This window comes from Coccinella septempunctata, chromosome X, assembly GCF_907165205.1.
Source record: "Coccinella septempunctata chromosome X, icCocSept1.1, whole genome shotgun sequence".
NCBI classification, from domain to species: domain Eukaryota; kingdom Metazoa; phylum Arthropoda; class Insecta; order Coleoptera; family Coccinellidae; genus Coccinella; species Coccinella septempunctata.
This window is the reverse complement of record NC_058198.1, coordinates 9,147,923-9,175,899: the sequence shown is the minus strand read 5'-3', so window position 1 is coordinate 9,175,899 and position 27,977 is coordinate 9,147,923. Positions and strand designations below refer to the sequence as shown.

The window sequence follows — 27,977 nt, the reverse complement described above, 5'->3', positions numbered from 1 at the left end:
AGCCAGAAGAGATCCTTTCTGGCTTCTTCCTTCTCCAGAAACTCTTTCTTATAGGTGCATCTTCTTAAACCACAGAGAGGCTCTAGGTCAGTAAGTGGCGTATGTACTTTCCTTCTGACTAGAGTGTTGATCTCTTCGTTTCCTCTGATTCCAGAGTGACGAGGAATCCACACTAAAGAGACCTTGTTCGTCTATCCTATTTCATTGAGTTTTCTTTGGCACTCCCCTGTCAGCTCTGAGTCGATGACATGGGAGTTCAGTGCTTTGATAGCAACTTGACTATCAGAATGGACAATTATGTCAGATCCTTTATAGTTTCTTTCCAGGTTTATGTCTACGCATCTCTCCTTTACAAGTGTTCAGTTTATACAGGGTGTATTTAAAGATCAAGCAACGACATTTGTCATTCTTTCCCTAAAACTTACCACATCTAAACCGTCTACGGTGCAGAGTTTGAAAGACTGATTTTTGGCATCGAGAATAACGTTGACCATGGCACAGACTTCAGATGGTATGATATAATCTGTCGACATGAAGGTAGGTGAAGGTTTCTTGGAACTTTGCTGGAAAGCTGTCTCCGTCCTTTGTATGCAAGATTCTATCATGTCGCATGCCATCAGTTTCAGCCTCTGCTCCAGATGTTGTCTGAACTCGAGATCAGGCCAGTGCAAGTCCCTTATGAAGGACTGCAGGGCATCAAGTTTCCAGAAGAGATCTTCGGATGTTGCACAGCCATTCCTGAGGAAGTCAATGGAAATAATGAAAAAATGGACTAGGGAACGTGCATTTTCATGCTGAAAAATGACTTTGAATACATTGACAGTGGTATAAAACGTGTATGAGACAGAGTATGTGCTTACCCCTTTATTTCCCATCTTTCCTTCTCGAATCCCTTATGAATTGATTGAGCTATCGAAGATTCCATCAAATCAACGTAACGAACCACCAAAGGAGCGAAAGTATCCCTCAGGTGTTGATGAAACCGACCATTCTTCAAATTATCTGTAAAAATATAGAAATTTTTTTCCCAGAATGATGAAGACGTCCTCACCAGAGTGGATATCAAAAGTAATATCCCCCTATCCAAGCTATCGACTTGATTTTTGTTCAAACAATAGCCCTGACATGAGCACATCGTGAAAATATTTGCTTATGTGTATAGGATGTCCAAAAATAAAATACACTCAGGAATTCTGTTGTTTGAAATGGCAACCTCCCGTTTCAGTTGAATATAGACTTATCTGCCTTAGTTTTTTACTTATGCCAAATTATGTATCAAAAAAGCGTCCCTCATGGACCCACAGAAAGATTCATTACTTCAGAATTATTCAACATAACACAACCATTTTCTCCAGTAGTATGTTGTTTGAAAAAAAAAATCGATGACTTGGGTAGAAACAAAGCTATGGAGCCCTAGGTCACCCGGTATTGATCTGTATATCAGGTAAGTATATTATAATGAACTGTGAAGGAAAAATAGTTATTTTCGTCGAAATCAGAAAATTTGAAAAAACGTAGGTATTGTTCATCTAATTTCCAATTCATAATTGAAATCACCTCTCCTTTTTTCCAAGAAACTGAAGATCAAAATTCAATTTCGTCCTATATATCTAGATTTTTTTTCCATTGGAGTAAATTATTTTCAAATGTATCAAGGTTTCTTGGATAATTGAATGTCTCAATATTTTCTGAATTGCCATTAGGGTAAAACAGTTTTGAATAACACAAAACTATCCCAAGAAAGTCTGTCTATACATATCAATCAAATAAAAATCGAAATCTTTCGTACATATTTCGTTTCTTTCATCGAAGTTGGAAAATCAGAGTATTTATTGGAAATTTTTCAAGTTAGGTCTTTTTATTTGTGATTACAGTGCTGATGTTGGTGAAATTACATTGGAGACTACAATAAAATCATACCAAGAAATTATTGATCGCAAATTAATTCATAAATTCCGAAAATTGAAGCATCTACACTTCTTTCAGTCAATGTTTGAGTATAGCGCAAGATTCGAATTTAGCGCCATAGTGACACATTGATCATGTCATAACAGATCGATATATAATAAATATATGGGAGTAACACACGTTACACTACAGAAAAACTCGTTCTGTTCGTTGAACCTTGTCTTCAGAATGTTGACAGTTGATTTTGTCTCGATTCTAAAGTGCGTTGAATTTTCTGTTCAAATAACGATCCTTTTTCATCTATCGTGAAAAGAAAAAGCGGAAAATTTTAAGGACCTGTTTTTTTTTGTTAAGTGATGTGAAATGAACGAACCTGTAGAGGCGTTAAGAAAGTAGACGACAGCAGTTCGCGAAAGTGTTGACGAGAATTAAAACACACGATGGTGCAAAAAGATTGAGCTACTTTCATCATCACTAAAAACTTCAATCTCCATGCCAAAAAAGCCCAATTCACTCAACATCATCGACACAACAAAGAGATTTCGTCAACTGGATCCTTGATCGACAAAAATTGGCAAAATTTTCAATCAAGAAGGGGAAGAACTGCCTTGGGGCTGTTAAAAATCCATTCATGAGTAAGCAATGCATCCGAAACGTATCAGTGTTTGGTGTACCTTTCGCTCTGGAGGAATCATTGAGTCCTTCCAAGACGAGCCATGTAATGCAGTCACGTTATTGTGCTATGATAGTTCTTTGTGCCTCAGTTGGAAGTTACTGTCTTCAACGACAAGTGGTTTCTGCAGAACGGCGCTATGTACCATACCACCCTTGAATGGTCTTGCACGAGTGTTTTGGTGATAAGAATTGCCCACCACACCCTTGCGATTTGGCTTTTTTGGACACTTACCCTGTATAATGTTATCACAATTCATCTGTTAATGATTGATGACACAAATGAATATGATCAATAATTTCCCCAGATGATTTTATTGATTCCACTCACAAACATACATGCACCACTATATTAAGATCATTTCTCTTCACAGGATGTTTCTCAATATCATGTTTATACAAAAAAAGGGTGGTTAGATTTTGGTGCTCCTTAAATATAAGTCCGCAAACGCGTGTTGTTACCGATCGACTGGGGAATTTATTTCAATTCAAAGCTTCTGCGTATATATACTCACCATCAATTCGTAAATAATCGTTCAAGACCTGGAATAGAGGAAAAGAATCCCAGGTATCTGCTGGTTGTTCTGCAAGTACTCTGTCCATATCAACAGCAAATAGCGACCAGAATATTTCAGCATGTTCGACTAGTAGATCGCTAAACCAAGCGAAGGCCTATCGAATTACAAATAAATCAGTACTCAGTTCAAAAGATTCTTCAATATCCTGTGAACTTCAGTTGGCATATATCTCTTGATTCTACCGATTGTTTTAACTATTTTCAAATGAACTAATACATGAGAACAACACCATTCGAACACCTAGTATAAAATTCATTTTCTTCGTGAATATTCCTTTGAGTTGGTTTATATGCCATCTTTGAAGTTCAACATCTGCATGCACACTTTAAGGCGCTGACTGATGAACACCAAACATTTAGGGAAAGGTTACAGAGCAAAGTTTCCAAGAAGCAAAGATTAGATATATAAAGATGGTACATTTGGAAAACACTCAATGGGCCAACACAAACAGATTTTTTCAAGGAAGAATGTTCGTTTAGTTGTCTGAAATGGATCATGGAGTTTTCGCTCCATACAGAATTTTGAACAGTGTCGGGAATGGAAGATATAATGAAGTGGATTATTTTGGAGTGTGTTTTTCAGTCGGCACCTGTTGAAAATATAATAAATTAAATTATCGACAGTTTTCTTCAGTAAATTTGGACAAACCGATATTGATTTCGGCAACCAATGACTTGAGAATTGTTCTTATATAGCTTCATGGGGAGTTTATGCAGAATTACTAAGAACTAATACCTAAGAAAAGAACCAATCTAATTGGTGCACGTGTTTGCTATCTGCCAGTGAGATTGGTCCCTTTCTTTGGTATTAATTCTTAGTAACTCTGCTTAAACTCACTATCAATAACAGTTGGGAATTACTAGTAAGAAAACTTGTGTGCAATTCCATTCCACAATTGTTTTTGGAAGCGTTGGGAGAGTTAAATATCTGGATGGATGGCCGATGTGCTTATGACAACACCTCCTTTCTTCACATCAGTACTTTTCTCATTTGTCCAATAATGATGGTTTGAAACGAAAATAATTAAGGAATAAATAACTCTCTACAAAGAATATACATCTCGAAAATTATAAATCAGATGTCATCAGTATGTATTGAAATAATTTATTCGTATTCAAAAAATACCACCTATAGCCTATGACATCTTCCTTAATGTAATTAAATCATAAAGTACTTTAGTGGAAAACAATTCTCAAGCTCACTTTTTCGACCGACTTAAATGAATGTATACACCAAACTTCCGCAATGAACCTCGAATTCACTAGAGAAAGCTGTAGATCAGAAAATAAAATGAAATAACCTAAAAGAAATCCAAAAATAGTGCTCCTGTCGAGAAGATACTGCCTGCCAGGGGTTATATATGTTCTTTTGCAAATCATTTGGTTCTAGACACTGTATCAACTACTCTGAAGCCAGCATTTGGCTGATCCCAATACACAAATACCGTAACAATACACATTACCGAAAATTAGCGACATTTCATAGCATGAATTGTTCCTTAGTTGCTTATACCGCGGAAAACGACTATGCTTCGGCGCGAAATTACTTCTCGCGAGTGAACCACTGAGGAAGCAGAGTTTGCGCATAAAATTAAAATTTTGTGGGAAAATTAGTATGTATACCCAGTTGATTGGAACCGAAAACGATGTTGGCATTGAAATAATCGAAAGTTTCTTTTCATTCTTCCCTATTAAATATAGCTTAAAAGTCTCAACAACTGGTCTTACAGAATTCATTCAGATGCTAAGATTGAAATTTGTTGAGATATTACTACTCCTGTAGGCTCAGCTTGAGCTTTACTTCTTGATCGAAATAACAGATGTATTGCAATACCAAGCAACATATACATTATTAAAATATAAAATCATCAAATTGCACATTTCTTAAAAGTTATAATCATTGGGTAATTTTATTCAAAAAATTCTCATATGATTTGATGTTTTGATTGATTCAATTCAGTTCTATCCTCATTATTTTGTTATTGTGAAATACATCCACTGGAAATACAACTGTTTGATATAGCTTACTTGAATTTAACATATTTTGGCATTGATTTACAAATGTTTCGTGAATACCATATGACTTCGCCATAAGTTTGAAAATCTGAATGTTATATTAAAATGGGTTCCTTAACTAAACATTCAAGTGGGAGAAAGAGGGAAATAGAGAAATCTCATTCAGAAGTAACTATCTTCTATAATATTTCCAAACAAGGGGTTCGAGTTATCAGTTTGGATTTCCATTTCTTTACTTTTTTCATCAACTTTATATTTATTATTCTTCATTCAATTTTTTGATGTGTCATTTCTTTCAGATGAAATTCTTGAACATATAGCAACACTCTTCTATTTTACTCATTTCATGTAGATGCATACTTTCGAAGCGCACCCTCGAATTGAAATGGAATCTCTAATTGTAGAATTATACAATTGTGACTGAAAGGTTCTCTGGCGATCAATAAACGCTTCATCCAATTGACGTTGGGCGTAGGTTCGTGTCATAAACCTGTAGAATTTCCGATTAAAGTTGTTGGAATCCGTTTATTTCGCTCGTTCTGGCGTATTGATTTTGCTGGACCAAAATTGATTACAGCATGAATTTCGTTCGATTACTCAGTGCAAACTGGTAATAAATTCGGTAGATTCCCGTGGATTTTGAAACTTTGAGGTCGCCTCAGAACCCTGACAGCAGGCAGTAGATTCGAAGACGTTTCTAGGAGCATTTTTTTTTGGGAGATCTTCAGTGAACCAGCTACAATTGTCCTGTGAGGATGTGTATCTTGTTCGCTAAAGTAATCCAAAGAAATGAACATAATTAAAGATAGAGAGAAAGATTAGAAAAAGATGTACGTGCCGTAGGATCAGGTGGTTTGTAAGTGGCATGCTGAGGCATGCAATAGCGATACACAGATTGCTCGTGCTTAGCATCCCGGCCACTAGACGGGGCCGAGGAGGTAGTACTAGAGCTAGGGCCAGTAGCGACGACATCGCCTTGTGGCGGTGGTACACGTAGTTGCTACATACACATAAAATTACAGACAACATTAATACACAATAGGGAAAGATCAATATGGGTTGGTATATACAATTTTATTTTCGATAAACGAACATACCACTGCGAACAACAACAATAACATAATTTTACACTTAGGGTACCATCAATATGATTGTAAGGGTGACTTCCCCAGTATTTTAGCTAGTAGATGCAAGAGGATTCAAGACCAATTCTCTGAATTCATTAGTTTTCTCAATTTCAAACCCACAATGCAGAAGACTCTTCATTAGATTCAGCCTTCTCTGAATATTAAAAAAACTGAGGACTTCCACGAAGGTCAGCTGGACCCAAAACAACTTTCCAGGTGTGCTAAAGAAGACTGATGAGGTCGGCAGATAGCCTTATTATATTTAGGAATAAGTCAAAACCTGATATTGTTAGTTTGTTGTCTCATTTCTGACCTCAGAGATTAGGAGATAGTGGTTTACTGCATTAGCTCTTTCAGGAAATTTCAAAAACTGCTTTATCCAAGCTATATATTAGGCAAAAGCTGACCAGTCCATTTTTAGGACGTAGCCTTCTTGAAGTCATCCCAAATAACCGTCTTGCCGATGGTGATGGTCATATCCACGTGCCGATTAGAAATGTAACCAAACCATCTAGATCCAGATCATATATTATCACAGATACAAGAGCATTTTGGTCTATGGCATAAGTGTGTGGCAGCAATTTCTTCAACTTTTGCTCCATCAGTCAGGAAACATAGCAGAACCAAAGTCTGAAGCTTTTTGCAGCGACTTTTGATGATGAATCGAAAGTAGAAAAACAGGATCCTTCAACCCCGTTTATATCAAGGTGAGGGATGCTTCATTGAGACTCCATACATTTTGTTTAGAGCTTGACAGACTCCAATACAATAAGAAAGACAACAAACCAGATGATATACCAGCTATGGTGTCGAACTGTTTTTCACTGGAGATCACCCTGTTCTTTCTAAGCTTATGAACCTCTTAGAGACCCACTGTATTCTTCCCTACCCAAGCAGAGTACAATATCTCAACTGAATTTTCCTAAAGTTGTGATTTCTCTGTTCTGAGAAATATTGAGAAAACTTAATTCTACTCAGAAGTTGTTCATACATCATCTCTCATACGCTAATCGATCACTTTGAAAGATTTCTATGCCCACAAAACCTTCCTCTACACCTGATATAAGGCTAATACTTTCTGACTTGCTAAAGGCCATCAGGTATCTGATTGTTAATATTTTCCAGGAGTGTGAATTCTTAAGCCTTTCTCTTTCTCGTTCTGATTAATCTTCGTTCGTGATTTCCACCAAGCCTAAACTCATGCATGAAAGTTTCGTTAATTATAATTGGATATACTTGGTAGAGGTTGTAAAAATACTACCTAGAGTTGCAAAAAATAAGTTTAAGGCCTTCGCTCCACTAACTTCTAGTTTCACCTCATTTTCGTGGTAACCATTTGTTCATTATAACTCAATGGAAAACGAAATTTGGCAGGTGTCTATTATCATGAGCAACTCATGATTTCCCCGTGTTTTTTTTTTATTTTTCAGTATTCTGCTATTCATCATAACATATTTTTCGAATAAAAACAAAATTTGGCAGCTAATTATCAAATTATTATGTTTTTTCTGACTCTTCAGTGCCTGATATTCATCAAAACACATTCAGTTGAAGAATTACTTATTATTATAATGATGAACTTGTGGGTTTCCTCGTTTTTCGTGACTTTTCAGTGTGTTGAATACATTTTTATGCATTATAACAATGATGGTCACGAAAAAAATTTCCTGTTTTTTGGGATACTTTTTAACACAGTCTGTAGAGCAGCAACACAATTTGGCAGTGAATTGTCATCATTAATTCATTAGTATTTTTCATTCATTGTTCTGGTATAGATTATACCACGTTCTTTTGAAACAAACACATAATTTGGCAGTTAATTATCATGATGATCTTGCTAGTTCATTCATTCTACCAGATTTTTCAGTATTATTGTATACATTTGATCACATTATAATGCTTTTCGTTGAGGAAAAACATTATTTGGCAACTAATCATCATGATTAAATTGTTAGCATTAAAATATTTCTTTTAGTCCTTCATTGTTCTGGTATACCCAAGAAATATAACTTTTCTCTGTCTGATTCTTCATTGTTCAAGTAAACCTTTGTATACAATGTGTAACACGTTATGTTTGGCAGCACACATACATAGATACGCGTAAGTTACTGACAGATTTGAATAACCTAGAAGTTGATTATTCAAACCCGAATATCACGCTAACCTACATAGCTGACCTAAGAAATCAAATAATTAGCCTTGTATCTAGTCCGAGAGATACTGAAGTGATTTTGTATCGAACTTAAAATTTTTCCTTGTCGCAGTGGTATAGGTCGTCTGACAAAGAGAGAGCAGGTCCTTCAACATTTATAATTGCTTATATATAATTGATAGGTTAAGGTATTCATATTCGCTGGTAATATTTTGAATTCAATATCTAATGCACCTCCATGAGGGACCATCTTCACTCTTGAAAGTACATTTTATCAATTTTTCAAAATAACAGATAATATATAACATTTATTTAGGTAAGGTATTATTCGGGATGAGGATTCAGTTTGTGAGATCAATGCAAAAGTTACTTCATATTCTGGTAAGAAGGTTTTTCCTCGACAATTAAAATTGATAATGTAGCAACTTGAGCAGAAAAAAATGTGGAGATATTGCAATTCATGCCTCAAATAAAGGCACTTTTTCTAAACTTTTTTGAGAAGTTCAACACATAGGACGCAGGAACTCTATACAGGGTGTTTTCAAAGGTCAAGTTTTCTTTTGATAGAAAGTAGAACCCATCAAAATAAGTCGTTTAAACAAAAATTGTCTATGTAGAATATCCTAGAAGTTCTCATTGAATTTCAAGTACTGTGGAAGGTGGACAATGAATGGTTCAGTACCAAGTTCATCGGATTAGATGCATCAAGTCACTTTTGAGAAAATCATAATTGGTTAAAAAAAAAATAGAAAATCGAGCCAGTTTCTTGAAAGTGCTTATGTTAGTTATGTTGAAAAAGTGCTATGATGTTATTCCATTTCATCCAATTTTTACGACGATTGTTGGAATGTTCGAACAAGAAGATTGTGATGCCCATTGTGATAAAATTCGTGAATAATTTAGATGTTTATTGGTGAGATTCTATTTTTTACACTTGTGTCCTAAGTCTCTTCTGTCAGTTGGTATCGAAATGATCTATTTCATAAAATCGTTAAGTTACTAAAAAATAAAGAGAACAATTCGGCAATTCTAAGTTTCCATTTTCATTACCACGTAAATATCGAACGAGCCAATATCCTAAACGAAACCACATGGTCGAATCAGGAGATAAGTAACTTTTCCCACTGCTTTGTGATAATTCAGCTAACAAACGGTCAAGGGTCGTATTAGGATCTCCTTTTTTTCAATTATTTTTTCAACTTTGTCATTTTGAAAGTTTTGTATAGGTGATACTGTTGAAAAAAAAGCCTCGCCTTCAGATACTCCCTGTATTTACTGCAAATTTGTTTCCACAAATGGCTTCTTCAGGAGATGTAGAAGATTCGTCATAAAATTTGGTTAATCACTGAATCCGTAAATGAAACTACTGTTACTAGTGTATTTATTGACATGAAAACCTTCATTATGTAGAAGATTCTTTTTTCACAACAATCTTTGACTGAATTTTGGCTGGTCATGTTCATGCACTTCAGACTACTAAATAACTTCAACTAACGATTGGACCCATCTGAATTTCGACATAACCACAAGTTATAAGAAACAACGACAAAAAGGATCTTTTACCCCAGATTTTTAGTAAACATTGCATTAACCTTATCTCACGTTTTTCAAACATCATCAAGAGCAATGACCAATACTGTTAATACAATTCATTTCATATATTTCGTCCCACGCATAATTCTCTCCTTACCTCAGCATAATGCTCCTCATTTTGTTGTAACAGATCGACACAAAGTTCAGCCAAACGTATCAAATCGTCCAGTTTCTTATTAGGTGGCACCATTGTTTCTCCTTTTAGATCTTCTGAGAATAATAAACGGATCAGGTTCAGAAAAATTCCGTGAATTTCACGTTTTTACCTTCTACTTTCGCTTCTGCAGATAGCCTGGTATAGTTAAGGAGTGCTGCACTTTCTAGGCATTTCTTTATCATCCCCCGTACTTCCTCAGGAGGCACCGCTGTCACAACATCCTTCATCAGCACTCGCTCCAATAAAGACAATGTTGCTTTCAGCGCTCCTTCAGGTCTCCCAAACGGAAAACAATATCTATGGGGAAAAAATATTCATATAGTATTCTGTTCATGAAACGAAACACCAAGTTGGCATTGGAATTTTTAATCCAAGTGGAAAAGAACGTTCAACTACTGAAATAATCAAATTTTTTTTAGGTATAACCACCAGTGGTAAGAACCTCCCTGTTTCACCTAGATGGTGTGTGTACCTGTAGGTGAGTAATATACTTGTTGAAGAGTTGGCAGGTGGAAATAAATGAGACGAGAGTTTGTGCCGCAGTTGTTCGCTAAGAATATTGCACTTGGGAGCTGTACAATGTAAAAATAACTCTTATTGATAATGGGTTGGCCACCCATTCATTACACTCTCTTCTTGGAATCGATTCAGTCAAGTGGTCAATTTCCTCTCACGATGCTGTGTACCAAGAAACGAGAGATACTTTCTGTTTCTCAGTCTATAGAGGTGTGTCAATCGTAAATGAAAACGCTGCTATCCACGCATTTGACGATGGAAAATGGATCTATTTATACAGTGTGGTCCAACGAAAACTTAACACCTGGATTTTCCGGCTTGAAAATGGAAATGTGGAAAAGGGGGATCAGCTTTTCCACTCTTTGCATCCCCGTAACTGCAACCCCCTAACGGGGGTTAGCACAACCCCATGGTTTTGATTAGGTATGAGGGGTGCTGCGATAACTCATGTTGAAGATATTATCGAGTACTATCTGATCCCCAAATGTCGCTTCAAAATTTCCATCGATAACAAAATGACAGGTAAAATAGTGGAAGAGTACATACTTTTGTGATTAGTTTATTAAATGGTGGAAATGGGCACCATTCACTTCCATGCAGTAAAATAAGTTTTGCTGAAAACGTTTACGTATGTTACCCAAGATTTCTGGTGTAATTCATGATCCGAGTTCGCAAATCATCTAGTGACTCAGGCTTGGATTTTGGATTTCAGGTGACCTCATAGAAAAAAGTCCAATGAAGCAAGTTCAGGTGATCTGGCTGGCCAAGAAACCTTCACTTATAATTTCTTAGGGCTAATTGCGACTGTGTGCCCTCCTGTGACTGAACAGACCCAACCGTGACTAACAGATCCTTCCACCAACCAGATCTGGCCGCCGCTGTATTCTTCTCGAGTCTCCATTATAACTGTGCACCATAGACCTCCACTGTGACCTGTCTAACGCTAGTTCTTCCCAGTTATGATTGGCATTAACTGATTTTAGGGATTGATGTAGTGTATTCTTAAACCGCTTATACTGGCCTCTTGGTTTTCGGGTTCCCTCTGTCAATTCGCAATACAGAGCTATTTTGGGGAGTTTTGTGTCTTGCATCCTCAGAATGTGGCCACTCCATCTGAGTCGGGCCCTCGTTACTTGAGTCTCAATTGTTGTACAACTCGCGCGTTGCAAGACTTCTGCATTCGAAACTTTGTGGAACCATCTGATGTGCATTATCTGTCTTAGATGACGTGATTGCGTTTGTTCAAGCTGTTCAATATGTCTCCTATAATCTGTCCAGCTTTCACTTCCGTAAAGAAGCGTTGGGAGGACGACTGCTTTGTAAACAGCTGTCTTGGTCTTCAGATTGAAGTCGTGATTTTGAAACACTCTTACCTTTAGCTTCCAGAATGCTCGTGATGCCGAATTGATACGGTTGTGTATTTCCGTGTCTAAGTTAGCCCTAGTATTCATGAAGCTTCTCAAGTATTTGAACTGCTCGACATGTTCTAGAGTTTCATTCTCCAGGCTGATATGTGTTTGAAGGCTTTCTGGCAGACTTACCAGGATTTTGGTTTTGTCGATGTCTAAGGCCTAAAGCTTCGTATATATGTTTATAGGTGTCCAGCATTATCTGTAGATCCTCTGGGCTGCTAGCGATAAGTACGCAGTCGTCTGCTTATTGAAGTTCCGTGATAAACTTTGAACGGATTTTTGCTCTGAGGCGCTTCAGGTTAAGTAGGCCTCCATCAAATCTGAATCTTATTCCAACACCTCTTACAGGCCTACTCATGTCAGCAATTATCGAGACAGCTATGGAGAAAAATTGAACAGTAAAGGCGCTAACACGCAGCCTTGTTTTATTCCAGAGTTGGTTAAGAAATGGTCGGTTGTAGAGCCATTATGCTTTATTCTAGCGGTGTTGTTGGTATGGATCAACGATGGTTTTAGCCTAAACCCCTACGACAACTACTTATCCCTCAAAAGAGCCATCAATAAATAAACATTACAAAAAAATAAAAGTGGGTAAATTTATAAAGGGAAATAAAAAAACTATTTTGTATTAGTATAAATGTAACCTTCTCCTGAAATGGCAATACTAACCAAGACTACCATAGATCGACAACATCGTGGGAAACGAACAAAATAAGGATTCTACCTAGTGGTACATTGAAACAAATGACTCCTCAAACTGGAGCACCACTGAAAACAGTTGGGAGTCATGAAATGTTCATTGAACCGTTGACAGAGATCTCGCCTTGCAGTCAATTATAATATTTTGGTACATATGGACCATAAAATTATAACTGCAACTGGATAAGAGTGAATGAGGGAGCTATTATCAGTCAGTATTTGAACGTTCTAGTCAACTTTGTACTGGGATCTACATTCATCACCCATACTAACCTGAAATTGGTGATCTGGTTTTCCAACAATACACGTAGTCTTTCCTTCACCTCTTGAAACTTCTCCTTCTCCTCGTAGGTGACGCTTCCAACTCCATCAGTTCTGAGGTCATTACTGTTGTTATCGATCAATCGTTTTTTCGCAACTCTAAGCTATATCTAAATTTCTTTACCTGTTTCCGTGAACGTGACTGGCGCAGAACGCGAAGCTGTAGTGTATCAAGGTGGGATCGATCATCACATTCTTATCCGCCTTGTCCAGCAAGTCTGACAGATAACAGAGATGTCTGTAGCACCCTCGTACTCCATACCTCGCGCAATATTCATCCAGAACGAACACTTGTCCAGGACTGAACCAACCCTGTAAAAACGCCAAAGTCAAAGGACCATTGTTGGTCAGAATTCTGGAAGAGATTTACCAGTGAGCAATAAGGATCGTTGAGCCGATATTCCAACGTCAGGGTTTGGAGTAAGCGGAACATGGACGCATGCTCAAACTGGCAAGGGTCGGCTGATATGAAGTCCTCCATTCCATGCTTCCTCGCTCTGTCAGCATCTGCTGAACCACACAAGAGTTACTCAAACAGTTCGGAGGGTAATTAGCCCTCACACTCACCTCCTTGAATCTTTGATATGGTGGAGTTCTTGTCTTGAAGGGTAGGCGGTGGGGTGGGTTTATGCGACTGGCCAGTGGCCCTATACATTGCCATAACCCACATATGAGATTCGCTCTCGTCATCGCAAGCGTATATTATACTGTCCCCTTCCTTAACAGCGTTGAAGAAATATCGCCCACCTTCCAAATCTAGAAAATCGAAATTAATTTTTATGTGCTACCAACTGAAGGTCGGGAAACTGGAATAAATCGACTATTTGCTCACCCATGCCTACCACCATGTTAGCTGAAATAACAAAAATGAACAATATGTTAGAATTTGTCACCATATAGGAGTTATCATAATAATTCTTCTTCTCATTGACGTGTGCATCAGTTTCAAAGGATTTCAAGCAGTCGATATAGGTATAGTGAATGGTTAGTGATTCTAATTTAGATTCGAAGTCTCCATTTTTGGGCTTGAATAATCAAATACTTATGACTTATACGAGGATGTATTGATATCTAGTTAACCTAGACCAGTTCCATCAATAAAAAAATATTGCGTTACCATAGCAACGAACAATAACTAATTAGAAGTGTCAGTGTGAAGTTTGAGGTCAAAACAGTAAACAAGAGTTACGAAATAAGTTGAAAGAAAGAAGATGTCCACCGAAATAGTGAAAATAGAAAAATTGGAGTATCGAGCCATCATCAAGTACCTGTATTTAAAAGGGTTAAGAGGTAAGCAGATTTACGAAGATATGCTTGATACCCTTGGTGATCAATGTCCTTCGTATGCGACACTGAAAAAGTGGACTGCAAGCTTCAAAAGAGGTAAATTTTCCATTGAAGATGATGACTGATCGGGAAAGCCAGTTTCTGTGTCAGTAACCGAAAATATCGATGCAGTTCATGACATGATTTCATCAGACCGTCGAATTGGGCTAAAACGGATATCTGAAGCATTCAATATTTCAACGAACGCGTTCATCATATAGTTCACGTCAATTTGGACATGTGAAAAATTGCTGAAAAATGGATCCCTAAATGTTTGAATGTTGACCAAAAGCTTGCAAGGGTAGAAGCATAGCGTTCGATCTGTGCTCGATTTGAAACCATGTAGAGTTCTTAAACCGAATTGTTACTATGAATGAGACTTGTGTACATTTCTACGATTCAGAAACAAAGCAACAATCGATGGAATGGCGACACTCTGGTTCTCCAAGACCTAAGAAGTTTCGTGTCTAAAAATCTGCTGGAAAAGTTATTGCTTAAGTTTTTTGGGATTGCCATGGAGTAATCATGATTGATTTTTTGGATATAGGTAGAACAATAACCGGAGACTTCAATTCGACATTACTGACCACTCTACGGAAAAAAATTGAAGAGAAAAGACGCGGAAAGCTATCCAGAGGTGTTTTGTTTTTGCAGGACAACGCCTCTACACACAAATCTCATGTTGCCATGCAAAAAATTCGTGATTTAGGGTTTGAATTACTAGAACATCCCCCTTATTCACCAGATTTGGCTCCATCCAACTATCATCTCTTTCCTCAACTGAAAAAGAGTTTAAAAGATCGTGAATTTTCTTCCAACGAGGAGGTAATAAAAGTTGTGGAGGTCTGGTTTGCAGAGCAAGAAGAAAAATTTTTTTCGAAAGGTCTAGAGACGTTGCAGTTTCTTTGTAATAAATATATCCAATAGGTTGAGTAATAAAATGTATTGACATTGAAATTTTGTTTGGTTCTATTGTAGGCTAAGAATTTTTCAATATATCCTCGTAATAAACGAAATCAATTCAGATACATAACAACAACAAATGTTACGATCTAAATCGAACTAGTTAAACACCATCACTCAAAATACCAAAGAAATGATCATTGTGTCATTCGATGCCAGTAGTCACTACGGTGTAGAAGTACACCCTAGCGCTATCTGGCAGGAAAGGAGGTACAATCCGATTCACTAACTCTCTTTGCCCCAAACGCTCAGTTGGCTATATAATTCAATTGTTCAATGTTGATTGCGTCATCAGATTTGTTATTCCGATTTCTTAGGCAACGACTACTGCCATAAATTCGAACGTTTCCGCGTTCCTTCTCAACTGCTTGATGACTGCAAGCCGTTCCTGCAAACTGCTACTTTGGAATCTACATGTAGCCATCTTCAGTGTGAGAGTTAGGAAAGTGAATGGAATTGGAACTCATAAACAAATATCATTGTACTGAACAAACAAAAACATCCAGGTCCAATACACCATGAGGAGGAAGTATTTCTCGATTTAGTTGATACAAAGGGTTAGATGATATATTAATAATTTTTGATCGCCTTACAATTTTTCGATTCCAGCATTCACGATTAAATCATCTAGAATTGTTCAGAGTGAAACCCTCTGATTTTTTTTGGAATAATATTAAAAAAATTCACAATTCCAGGAAATATAATCGATTTTCTACATCATATTTTCTGACCCGTTTTTCGAATAACCAGAATTTTTTTTTTCAATTCTATTCTCACCATTTTACATCGAAAAATCCTCCAACATTAATGCACACCCATCTAATTTTTTCCACTTACCACTCGAACTCTCAATATAATCCACTGTGTAACCATCAAGTTGCATCATTTCTGAAGGCTCAGATTTCTTCTCCTTGTAGCTACACATGGCAAATGTGTATTGGGAGACTTGGACTAAAACAAAATAGCGTTTCTTCCACTTTTTCCAAACGCTTTTGCCGATGGCAAATAGGTACCCGCAGTGTTTCATGTTTAGTGGCTTGTCCATTCTGCAGGCAATTTTTATTCTTAGATCCTGATCCGGCAAATTTTTAGGGATGGTCATTTTGTGCCACTCAGGTCCCTGATGAAATAAATTCTGTTAAGAAATACCCAACCTGGTAGTCGTAACAAACACGCAAGCCTCCATACAAAAAGGATCATCAAGACTAAAACCTCGAAGGAAGCAAGTAACTCATTAACTGAGCACAATGAATGAGGGATTTTGACGTATTTCAGCCCACCAACCGTAATGATTAATATTCAACAGAACAAGTCCTTCTATTGTAGCTACACAGTTTGGGATCTCATTGAATCGTCAGCTCAGATACTTTTAATTTTTCTGCTTCAAAGTGCAAAACCCTAAATCTCCTTTTAATTATAATTCATTCGTGAAAAACTTTTTCTGGGAAAGTCGCGGCTTATCTGGTACAATCTCTCATTCGTGTGCTCAGAATGTATTTCAGAAAAATCGTTTTTCATAACGAAGGAATTAGAGGGAAAACAGAAGCTGCTTCAAAGCTGCAGTATTTATTCTAAATTGCGCAGATGCATGCTTAGTGGTTACGTCTAGCAGCGTTTGTGCGCATGCGATAGAACAACTGCCCTCATTTGCTTCGAATTCGAAACCTACTGGCCAGTGAAAAGAGAGAAAAATGAATGTTTTAAAGTTTTGAAAAATCTTACATCATTCGATCTCCTCATTCGAAAAAACATTGAGAAACAGATATTGTATGTCAGTGATGAATTTTCAAATGGTTTACCTTTGACGAAAGGGGAGTTGGCCTAAGAACAACCTTTCCTAACTCCTTATCCTCTAATGCTAGCATTCCAGGGTTTTCTGTGTATAATTTCACTTTCACTACTGGCAGAGGATGATTCGTAGTGAAATCTCCTTGAGTGTCCCACATTGGTTTGGATGCTTCGGCTTGATCAGTTTGTAATTTTTCACCACTCTCAACTTCCATTGTGCAATAAACTATACGATTTGGAGCAAGTGATTTTATACCCTTAACTTCCATGACTACTACCTAAAAGGTGACTGTTAGGGTATGTTCAAATTATATCAAATTTTCCAAAGCTAACGTGACCGAGGAGGCATTGTAGCTATAGCTATCACATTCGACTATTTCGACTGTGAGTGCTGAAAGGAACGTGTGAAAAATTCCTATAATGAAAAAAAAAATTGAAGGAAAATCAGAGAAATCAATAAATCTGGAAAATCTGTAGTTAAAGAGAGAAGAATAGCTTGTTTTGACATTTTTTGCTCCAAATGCTCCATTACTCTTCTTCTTCGAATACTCTCAGAAGTTTTTCTTCAGAATTCTTTCTTTTTCAATAGAAGGTACGAAGAGCGTTAAACTGGAAAAATAATGGGTTGGGTGTTCAGTGTTTTCGCTATTTCGATTTCCCTTGTGGTTGAAGTTTCCAATCAGTACGTATTTCTACGTCTTCTGCGAAATTCATAGCCATTTTTTCATGTACATATTGCCAGCACAACTAGTCGAAATATTCAACTTTGGAAAATTATTCCTCTTAATTCATCATAAACAAAAAATCATCTGAATAATTTTTTCGTGTTTAGCGAAATGAATGCTATTTTGTATTCTTTGGACAACAACAAAAATGATTTATGAAGTTTTCATTGGAAGAATGTGCAAAGATTACGAGTATATTTCTTAACTAAGTTGCTGTGGGCAGTCGTTACATTCGTTTAAAAACATATACAGGGTGAGTTTTTGACTTTTACATATATTTTAACATAAGTCTCCTGAAAAACACTTTTTCCCTTTACCATTTTTTGGGCTTGGTTGAAAAGATGCAGGGTGTTGAAAATCCATAAAATATGCCATTTTGAGTTATACCTCACAAACGAATTGATTAAATCGAATGATTTTCGGAATATAGTATTTCATTGATGTGATGAATCTTCTCCACACACATCTTCCAGTTTATACAGTATGACAATAAAAGTACAAAAGAACTCAACTCTTAAACGTGAGTAGAACGCTCACTGATGAATATTAGACCACTTTGGGAAATAGAAGTACCTATAATTTTTTCCTATAACAAGCTTGACAAAAATTCATATATCATTTGGCTTATGATTTTAATCTGATATTATGTCGAAGTAGTTGTGCTAGTTCAATGTTGATGGCGCAGTTGGTACAAACAATGCGTACCTTATTGCAACACTTCTTTTTCATTGGTTTTTCTGACGAGAATTCCACAAAATAATCACATACTCGACCAACAGAAAATAGAAATTTTTCTTCATCAGTACTTGAGGAAATCACTCATAGACAGAAGTAAGTTTATTTCGTAAATGCGTAACATTTATGATGTCCAATAAATTTATCAAGTCGAATTTAAGAAGGGAATTTTTATATGTAGAGGATAATTCATGCATTTTCCGAAAAATTGATGAAAAATAAATGTTTAACGAGGTACTACAATTTATGACTCTTCAACGGCAAGGGCTTCGAAATAACAAATTATGCTGCCCCCTACCAGGCCTCCAATTGTATCCGATAGGTGGCAGAAGTTTCTGAATCTTTTCGTAAACCCTTCTTCAGTGATATCCAATTTTTAATGCTCTCTGTACTGGTATAAAAAAAATAACCTTCGAAAAAACGAAATACATCAACGTACTCAAATTCCATTGATATTGAACATCGATCAAATAGCGAATCAATCAATGAATTGTATATACGTCTTTTAACGACTTGAACTGATATTTTGACAGTAGATCTTGAGGAATGTTTTGAAAAGGCGATGTGTCGATTTTTTATAGCATGATGAACTAACAATTTTTTTGAAATTTTTATTATTTTTTGAAAAAATTCAGCTTTCAAAATGAAATAGTCAGAAAAAATTATTCATTATTGACGCTTCATAGACAATTCATACCATTTGATAAAATGAAATGAAGTTTCATTGGAAAATATAAATGCAGTTCAGTCCTTTCTTTCCATTAAAATGTTGACTCTAATTCCAAATTATTCGATTTTGTTTTTCCATATTTTTTAATGAATAAAAAGGTATTTCATTTTAGATTTCGGCTTATTGTGAAATCAGTAAAAACTTAGTAAAAATCAAGTGATGAAAACTCCTTTGATGGTTTTTGTTTCGAAGTAATTGACCCATTCATGCTGCAATTTTCTGTTCGAAAAATCGAGACTTTAGAATGTAAGAAACAGTTTGAAAATTAGGAAGATTAGGAAGAATTAGGATGTATGTTGACAACTATTTTGACATCAACTGTGACTGTGGAGTTTTTGAGGAAAATATTATATGATGATTTTCTGTTATATCAGGATGAATGTTGTTTGACTAAAGTAAAACAATTTCAATCCTCTATATAATTTTCTAATAAAACGGTGTATGAATGTTCAGTGGCTACTTCTTGAAAAAAGTCAATTTACAAATTAATGTATCAACGATTTCATTAATTAACAGGGAGTTTAGGACATAATAAATTTTTTCTCGTTAAATTCCTGCAATAGTCAAATTGTGATTTTAATGTTGGCGAGTTTTTTCTTTCAATTTGATCATTATAGAATAATTATCTTTTTATTTTTAGGCTAATTTCCACATTTTATTTTCCTCATTTATTCACCAGAAGCAAAAATCAATTATAACTTCCATTCGAAAAAAATTTCAGTCGTAGTATTAAAACGTGGTCTAAATTCTGTCAACATATCTTGTTCAAGTCGAAGACTTATGTTGCACAGTCTTTATTTTTCAGGACTCAATAATATTTGCATTCCAGGAGTAACGCATTTGAGATGAATAATAGAAAGTGAAATGGGAAACAATATTATTCCAGAGATACGAATCAAAGATGAATATTTATCCAGATTTTTCGTTGGTATGTTCAGAAAATTTTTGAAGTGGTTTTCAGACTTCGAAGAATATTTCAAAATTTGATGAATAATTGAGATCAGGAGATCAATAATTTTTTGATTATATTGCGAATTAAAATACTATTTTTTCAGTGAAATTTGAAGTATTTATAGGAGTGAGAGCAAATGTAGGCTGGTTATTGTATTCAACTGATGGAGAATATCGAATATATAACCCAACTAATTATGTGATCTGAATTTTCTGAAAATATGGTTTACATGTCTATTGAAAATGACCTCTTAATTTCATGACAGATGTCCAAAGAACTAGTGTTATTTTATTAAATGAAATTTGATCTTGAAAGGTCTAGAAACGTTGAAGTTACAAGTTACGTCCCTATAAAAATATCCAATTGAGAGGAGGAAATAAGGCTTCATGGTCTCAGATAACAGATCTGTAAAACGTGGTCATGGCATCAACTGGTGAAGAAATTGCTCTCAGATTTCAGGAACTGAATACTAGCCGCGGTGCAGCCATCATTTTAGCCAATTTAAAAGTTCCAACCCCCCAGACGAGTCCTGTACAATGACACAGAGCGAGTTATAAACGTGTTTGAAAATCGATTACCAACCACATACAGTTCCCCTACAGAACGTTAAAGTTTTATCTGACTCCAATCATATTCAATCAAGATTGAATTAACCGAAATTTCAGTAATTACAAGACTATTATTCTCTTATTCCCTTTGTCTTTAATTTCCGTGTAGTTTTATAACTTATCAAATATTTTTACGTTCATTCCGAGTATCACACAAAACACTGAATAGATTTTCATTTCAATCCGTGAAAACTTCAATTTCAAAAGTTCTTCAATTCAACAACAAACAGTTCTTTTCGATCAGACATCTTTTTCCACATGCCAGTTGAAACCTGAAGAATATAGACTGTGTAATAAAAAAATCCAATCCATTTCTGCAATGATTGAGATGCAGATCGAAAATCTAGACAATAATTGTTCCATTGGGCTAAAACACCCCGAATGTTCTGTTAAATGCCGCTCAACACAGACATACACATCCAAGGCTGGACAGGGTTGAAACCTGTCAGCCAGCGAAGGTCTCTGGATGACACAACTGTTTTCTACCTAAACGTAAGCCAATAATAATTTCTGAAACAATTTTTAGTGCAACTAAAACCTATATTTTAAACCTCCTGTTCACGAAAGCAATCTAAAAGTGCCATTCAGAATTTTATTAATTCTCACGATCTGTCTTCATTGAAAATGACTTGATTATCTCTTTGTATAGATAATTGTCTAGATTCTCCTTCTGTTTTCGTATCATTGTCAATTATTTTCTGAACAGAAAACATAAGGTAAAGGAACAATTAACACTGGGAACATTTAATCTCAAAGTTGCATTGTCAATAACGTGAGAAGAGGAAGTTTAGACAGCTCATTCCTTAGAACAACATTCAGTTCTTTTCAAACCTACTCAGAATCACTCTATAGTTCGACATGAGTAATTTCTCATCGCCTCTGAACTCAGTTAATAATGTATTCATACCATCGAATTAAACATCGGCTTAATTTGGAATACAACTATTTAGCACATATTGAACGCATAAATTTGAATATATTACATCTGTTGTATAAATGTACAGGATGGTCAGACCAAATTTCGGGAAACCACTGACGCCTTTTGTTTCTGGATTGAAGGGTACACTCCCTTTTAGCTCGCTCTACTTCAAAGCTTGGTTGTCGAATATAAAACCTACACAATATCATTTATTTTGTCCGCCGTTGTAAAAAGCCGTCTCATCAGAAAAATAAATATTAAAAATCGTCTCATTTTCTCAGAAATTGTCCGGACCATATCCGCCTATATAAAAGCACTGAAACTACTTCATAGAGATTTTTTGATATGGTTTGGGTTTTTCCCCGAACTTTTACTAGAGCAGAAGCAATTTTATTATTATTCCTTGTGCTTCAGCGTAGATGAAAACGGATTCTCATCAGTGACAGAGATAATAGTGGGATCCTTCATGAAATTACGTCTAATTTTTGAGTAAATGATCCAATTAGATTTTCATTGGAAGAAATAGACCCTCAATCATTTTTGTACGACAAATGTACCTATCCTTCTTTGAAAGAGTTAGGGTGCGCCATTTTCGAGAAAAAAGTGATTTTGTGATAGTCTGCCTTCTAACTGAGCCACCCACTATTACAAGGATGTATTGATATCTAGCTAGCCTAGACCAGTTCCATGCATAAAAAAATATTGCGTTGCCATATCAACGAACAATAAATCATTAGAAGTGTCAGTGTGGTGTTTGAGGTCAAAAAAGATAACCATCAAAAGAAAGAAGATGTTCATCGAAATTGTGAAAATCGAAAAATTGGAGTATCGAGCCATCATCATGTACCTGCATTTAAAAGGGTTAAGAGGTAAGCAGTTTTACGAAGATATGCTTAATACCTTTGGTGATCAATGTCTTTTTAATGCGACCGTGAAAAATTGGACTGCAAGCTTCAAAAGAGGTGAATTGTCCATTGAAGATGATGACCGATCGGGAAGGCCAGTTTCTGTGTCAGTCCCCGAAAATATCGATGCAGTTCATGACATGATTTTATCAGACCGTCGAATTGGGCTAAAACGGACAACTGAAGCACTGAATATTTCATAGGAATGCGTTCCTCATATAGTTCACGTCAATTTGGACATGAGAAAAATTGCTGCAAAATGGATCCCCTAATGTTTTAATGTTGACCAAAAGCGTGCAAGGGTAGAAACATCGCGTTCGATATGTGCTCGAATTGAAAACGATGTAGACTTCTTGAACCGAATTGTTACTATGGATGAGACTTGGTTACATTTCTACGATCCAGAAATAAAGCAACAATCGATGGAATGGGGGCACTCTGGTTCTCCAAGACCTAAGAAGTGTCGTGTCCAAAAATCTGCTGGAAAAGTTCTTGCTACAGTTTTTTGGGATTGCCATGGAGTAATCATGATTGATTTTTTGGATAAGGGTAGAACAATAATCGGACATCACTTTTCGACATTACTGGCCACTCTACGGGAAAAAATATTGAAAAGAAAAGACGCGGAAAGCTATCCAAAGGTGTTTCGTTATTGCAGGACAACGCCCCAGCACACGAATCTCATGTTGCTATGCAGAAAATTCGTGATTTAAGGTTTGAATTACTAGAACACCCACCTTATTCACCAGATTTGGCTCCATCCGAATATCAGCTCTTTTCTCAACTGAAAAAAGTTTAAAAGGTCGTAAATTTTCTTCCAACGAGGAGGTAATAAAAGCTGTGGAGGTCTGGTTTGCGTAGCAAAAAGAAACATTTTTTTGAAAGGTCTAGAGACGTTGCAGGTTCGCTGTAATAAATGTATCTAATTATGAGGAGAATATGTTGAGTAATAAAATATTTTGACATTGAAATTTTGTTTGATTCTATAATAGGCTAAGAATTTTTCAATATATCAAATAGGGGCGTACCTTTTTCTTCAAAACTGTATGAGGAGTCCATTTCTGTGAATCAAAATTTCAATAAGATCACCTACTCAAATTATTGTAGAAGTAGTAATCATATGAGAAGCCTCTCTATTACCTCTGCCACTGATAAGAATCAGTCTATTGAAACTGATAGGTCTCAGCTCTGATGAAATTGCTGACCATCTCTGTTGCAATCCAATCTGAACAGCCTGTATCATATATATGAACGTTAGTCGTTATCTAACCAGAAAAATAAGGAGTATCTCGTTGACAGTAACATGGAGGTTACGTGTTACTTGAGATTTCAACTCAGGCAGTTTAAAAAATAGGAGATGAGTAGCAAGTGAAAAAACTATCTGTAATAGTTGACTTCTTGTCTAGTCTTGTGAATTTCTACTGAGGATTTCTTTCGGAAAGATGTGTTCTTTCCAGGATTCATCGAAATCCATGTAGTCCAGATGAAAATCCATTGCTGGATCAATTCCTGAACTTTGCGAGAATCTTTTCACAATTCACACGAAAGGAATCGAAACATTTTATTCACCTCCTGAAAAAGTATCGCTTCTCTTCTTGATTATAGTATATGAGTTCTTCCAACCGTAAATTCGAATATTTCCACCGGTTTCAAAATCCTATAGCACTTTCTGTCTAAATCTAATTTGAACAACTCATGGTATTTTTCGATCAATTACAGTGCTGCCAGTTCAAATAATGTTTCGGAAGGAATTGAATCATTGTGGAATAATTCTGTTATAATTCTGAACCTAAGAAATGATCCTGGTAGGTTTGAACGACATAAATCGAAAGCAAGGTGTGCTAGATGGGAAATACATCGAACTGACTGAGATGATTCTTTAACATATCCTCTTTGTGATGTATGAATATGATAAGATTGTTCATTCATTATGATGAAGCTTTCGTGAATAAGCTAGTGTTTCGACAGAAAATATAACGATAAACAAATGTGGCGCCCCATCAAGACATCATTGGATTAAATAATAATATTCTAAACGGCACATCAAATTATACCGAAGGATATTGTTACCTCCAACTGGAAATTAAGAACAACGTCTAGTTTCGATAAAGTTGAATCACTGTCAGCTGAATCCCCTTCTAATTTTGCTAAAGATCCTTGCGATCTAAAAGAAGTAACATAGTTCATCAAAAGATGCTTCACATTATACGGATTATTATGGTTGTTCAACCTGTGATTATAGCGTTTTAGTTTTTGCAAGCCATATTTTGAATCCATGGACCCCTTTGAGACTGGAAGCGATTCTAGATTAGCCATCAACAGGTTTATTGATGACTTTAATTCCTCAATATAAAGCGATTCCATCTCTTTTAGAACGAACTTTGGCATTAATTTCCGGTTCTAAAAATCAGTCAAATAAAGTATGCATGAATAAATTAATCATCTATTTCAACGATTGTGATGAAGCAAGACAGTAAAACTTCTAAGCTTGAAAAAAGAAATATTGTTTCACTTGAAAATATTCAGTCCCGTACTCTCACAATGAAATCTCATATTTTTTAAGGAAAAAATCTCAGAAGTAAAAGGGATACGGAACATCAGGGTTAAACAGGGTGTTCCGGCTCTATGTGACTCTTTCTCAGGCATGAATAAAGTATACAAAGACAGGTCAGTCAGGTAAACCATTGCATCATCGAAAAATACACTGTTCTCGAGTTACAAGCCTTTTATGATTGAATATCAAAATATTTCTTCATCAATATTGCAAGCTATTCATTGTTGTCTATTTAAGGAAGTATTTTGCCAAAAATAGTAGGTCAGGGAGGTAGGAGACATGTTGGGACCATAGCAGGTTTTGAATAGAATAGAGCTTGCAATAATCATGAAAAAATATTTTGATACTTCATAAAACATCCATAAAAATGGTTGTAACTCGAAAATATCGAAATTTTTTCGATATTGTAACCTTTCAGAAACAAATCATTCTTTATGTTTATACTGACTGAAATTAAAAAATTACCAGAATCGGTTGAGTCATTCGGGAGTTCAAAATAACTGGGAGTATTATAGTTGGAGGCATATATCTTCGCAAGGGAGAGGTGTCGTAGGATAAAAAATTAAAGCATTCCTGACCCTTTATTCACATCTGAGAAATTCTGCATCAATCGTTTCATGAGTGACTGGGATAAAATATATCTTTGCTTATAAGAATCTCTTGAGTGCTGCTTTCGTAATTACTAAATAGTTTCTACTTTTCAACAAAATTCATCTGAAAGCGCTTTTTTGACAGCAAAGATATATAATCATTCAAGGCACTCCTGAAATTTTGGTGAATATCCTGAATATCCTCCATTCAAGACCAAATAGGCCTGAAAATGCATGAAATGCCCTTTGTGAAGCATCTATCAATCATGAATATGGCAGCCATAGTGAGAAGATTGAAGACAGACAAAAAACAAAATAATGTGACTCACTACCTCTGAACTATATTTTGAAGTTGAAATTTTTGTTCCATATACTAAAGTCAGCTTTGAGATGGAATAGAATAGAATAGAATAGAACTACCAGCAGTGTTTAAAAACTAGGTATTTCTCATCCCAACAACTATAAATAGATTACAAATGATCAAAATCGATCAAGAAAATCTTGATTGCTATTTTAAAGCAACTATCACAAACTTCTGCTTGCTTTACTGCACTTTTCGAAGTTATATTAAGTCGATGACTCTTTGATAAAGAGAATACATAGATTTTTATGTTCAAAACTGCATTGAGCTTCTGATACCACTAAAATCCATTTCACATGGTCGCCTATTGTTTATACTACGAATACTGACTACATGCACAATGCAGAATGCATTGTGGAGATCTAGCTTATGCCGATGATGCGTGTTTATACACTAGCTTTACTGCACTTGATTTTGATTTAATGTAATCTAGTGATCAGATCAAGTTCGATCTATCTGATGTTTACGATATGTTCAGGGAGTATTTCAATCTTTGGCGATTATCTTTGACAGAGGTTGTCTTCTCCTCAGTTGTGATATACGATATAGCTCTGAACATTTTGTGTCTTCTTGATGAAAACACCAACATAAACGTGCCACAGTATGCAGAATCTTCAAGGCTGATATTTCGTAAAGTCTCCAACTTTTTCATTTTTCAGAATTGTCTTGGACAAGTTTTATTCCTGATGCCTTATCATCAGAAAGGATGAGAGAGATTCCTAAGAAAACATCGAATGAGCACGAAAAATTCATATCTTCCAGAGAAACAATTTAATTGCCTCAAAAAAGTTAACTTTCGAATGATTCCTGAACATATTTCTTGCTTTATCACAATAGCATATTTCACAATTTGATTGAGTTGGAAAGAAATCGATAGACATCCCAGGAGAACTCCATTGAATTCGAAGTGTTGATAGAAAAATGAGATGGAAAGGAATTGGGGAAATTGAAAATAAATTTTATGTAGATCGAAAAAAACTTTTCAACGATTCTTTCCAACTCCTGTGTTTCAATACGAATAGTTACAGCAACTCAAATCGGCAGTTATAAGGTGTTTGAATTCATTTCAATATCAGATATGCATCTATTTACGACAGAATTTCGATATTAATCAATGACTCGTTTCAATAAATAGCTGATTATCAATGGTGACATAAAACTTTGAATATCCATCTCTATTCAGTCCATTTGAATAGAGATCTGGCTTTGACCATTGAGGAAATGGATCCCATTCAAGGTTTGTTTGGATTCGAGTGGTCCAGTTAAAATTAATGGATCATGAAATTAAAATTACTTCGAAAATCAGGAAACCAAATCTGAGAAACAGTATAAAGTGGAGGTTGGATGAAACTCCAACGATATGACGACATCTCAATACGTAATTGATGAAGAAAAAAGCCGAGAAGATTCAAGAATATATTCGAAAAACTGTCTTCTGAAATATCTCAGACTTGTCTTCGTAAGTTATTCAGATCTATTCCATTCAAATGAGGCCACTTGTAGAACAAATAAATGATCATATTTTGTCAACGTTTGTCTCATGGAGATCAACGTAGTTCTCAAAAAATATTCTTGAAAATGGAGACGACTCTGCATTCCTTTCAATTTGTTTTGATCTGGATGGAGTTGTTTTGTGTTCCATTAATCTGTATTAATGATGAATAAGTATTT

At 35.8% G+C, this 27,977-nt stretch overlaps 1 protein-coding gene across 23 annotated transcripts in view; it reads right to left on the bottom strand.

Annotated features, from left to right (window-relative positions):
- Positions 1–27,977, bottom strand: part of LOC123321353 (calcium-dependent secretion activator) — a 98,238-nt gene that overhangs the window by 3,382 nt on the left and 66,879 nt on the right. For 7 of the 23 annotated variants that reach the window (XM_044908856.1, XM_044908870.1, XM_044908860.1 and 4 more), the window contains 14 exons: positions 24,872–25,201; positions 17,239–17,505; positions 16,277–16,559; positions 13,983–14,003; positions 13,718–13,906; positions 13,521–13,660; positions 13,275–13,462; positions 13,103–13,216; positions 10,312–10,499; positions 10,143–10,255; positions 6,012–6,173; positions 3,096–3,252; positions 861–1,002; positions 426–738 (listed from right to left, as the gene is read on the bottom strand). In XM_044908856.1, the coding sequence (XP_044764791.1) occupies positions 426–738; positions 861–1,002; positions 3,096–3,252; positions 6,012–6,173; positions 10,143–10,255; positions 10,312–10,499; positions 13,103–13,216; positions 13,275–13,462; positions 13,521–13,660; positions 13,718–13,906; positions 13,983–14,003; positions 16,277–16,559; positions 17,239–17,505; positions 24,872–25,201 (2,607 nt within the window). The remainder of the gene's footprint in view (positions 1–425; positions 739–860; positions 1,003–3,095; positions 3,253–6,011; positions 6,174–10,142; positions 10,256–10,311; positions 10,500–13,102; positions 13,217–13,274; positions 13,463–13,520; positions 13,661–13,717; positions 13,907–13,982; positions 14,004–16,276; positions 16,560–17,238; positions 17,506–24,871; positions 25,202–27,977) is intronic. The other 16 variants (XM_044908861.1, XM_044908871.1, XM_044908866.1 and 13 more) reach the window with 9 other exon arrangements.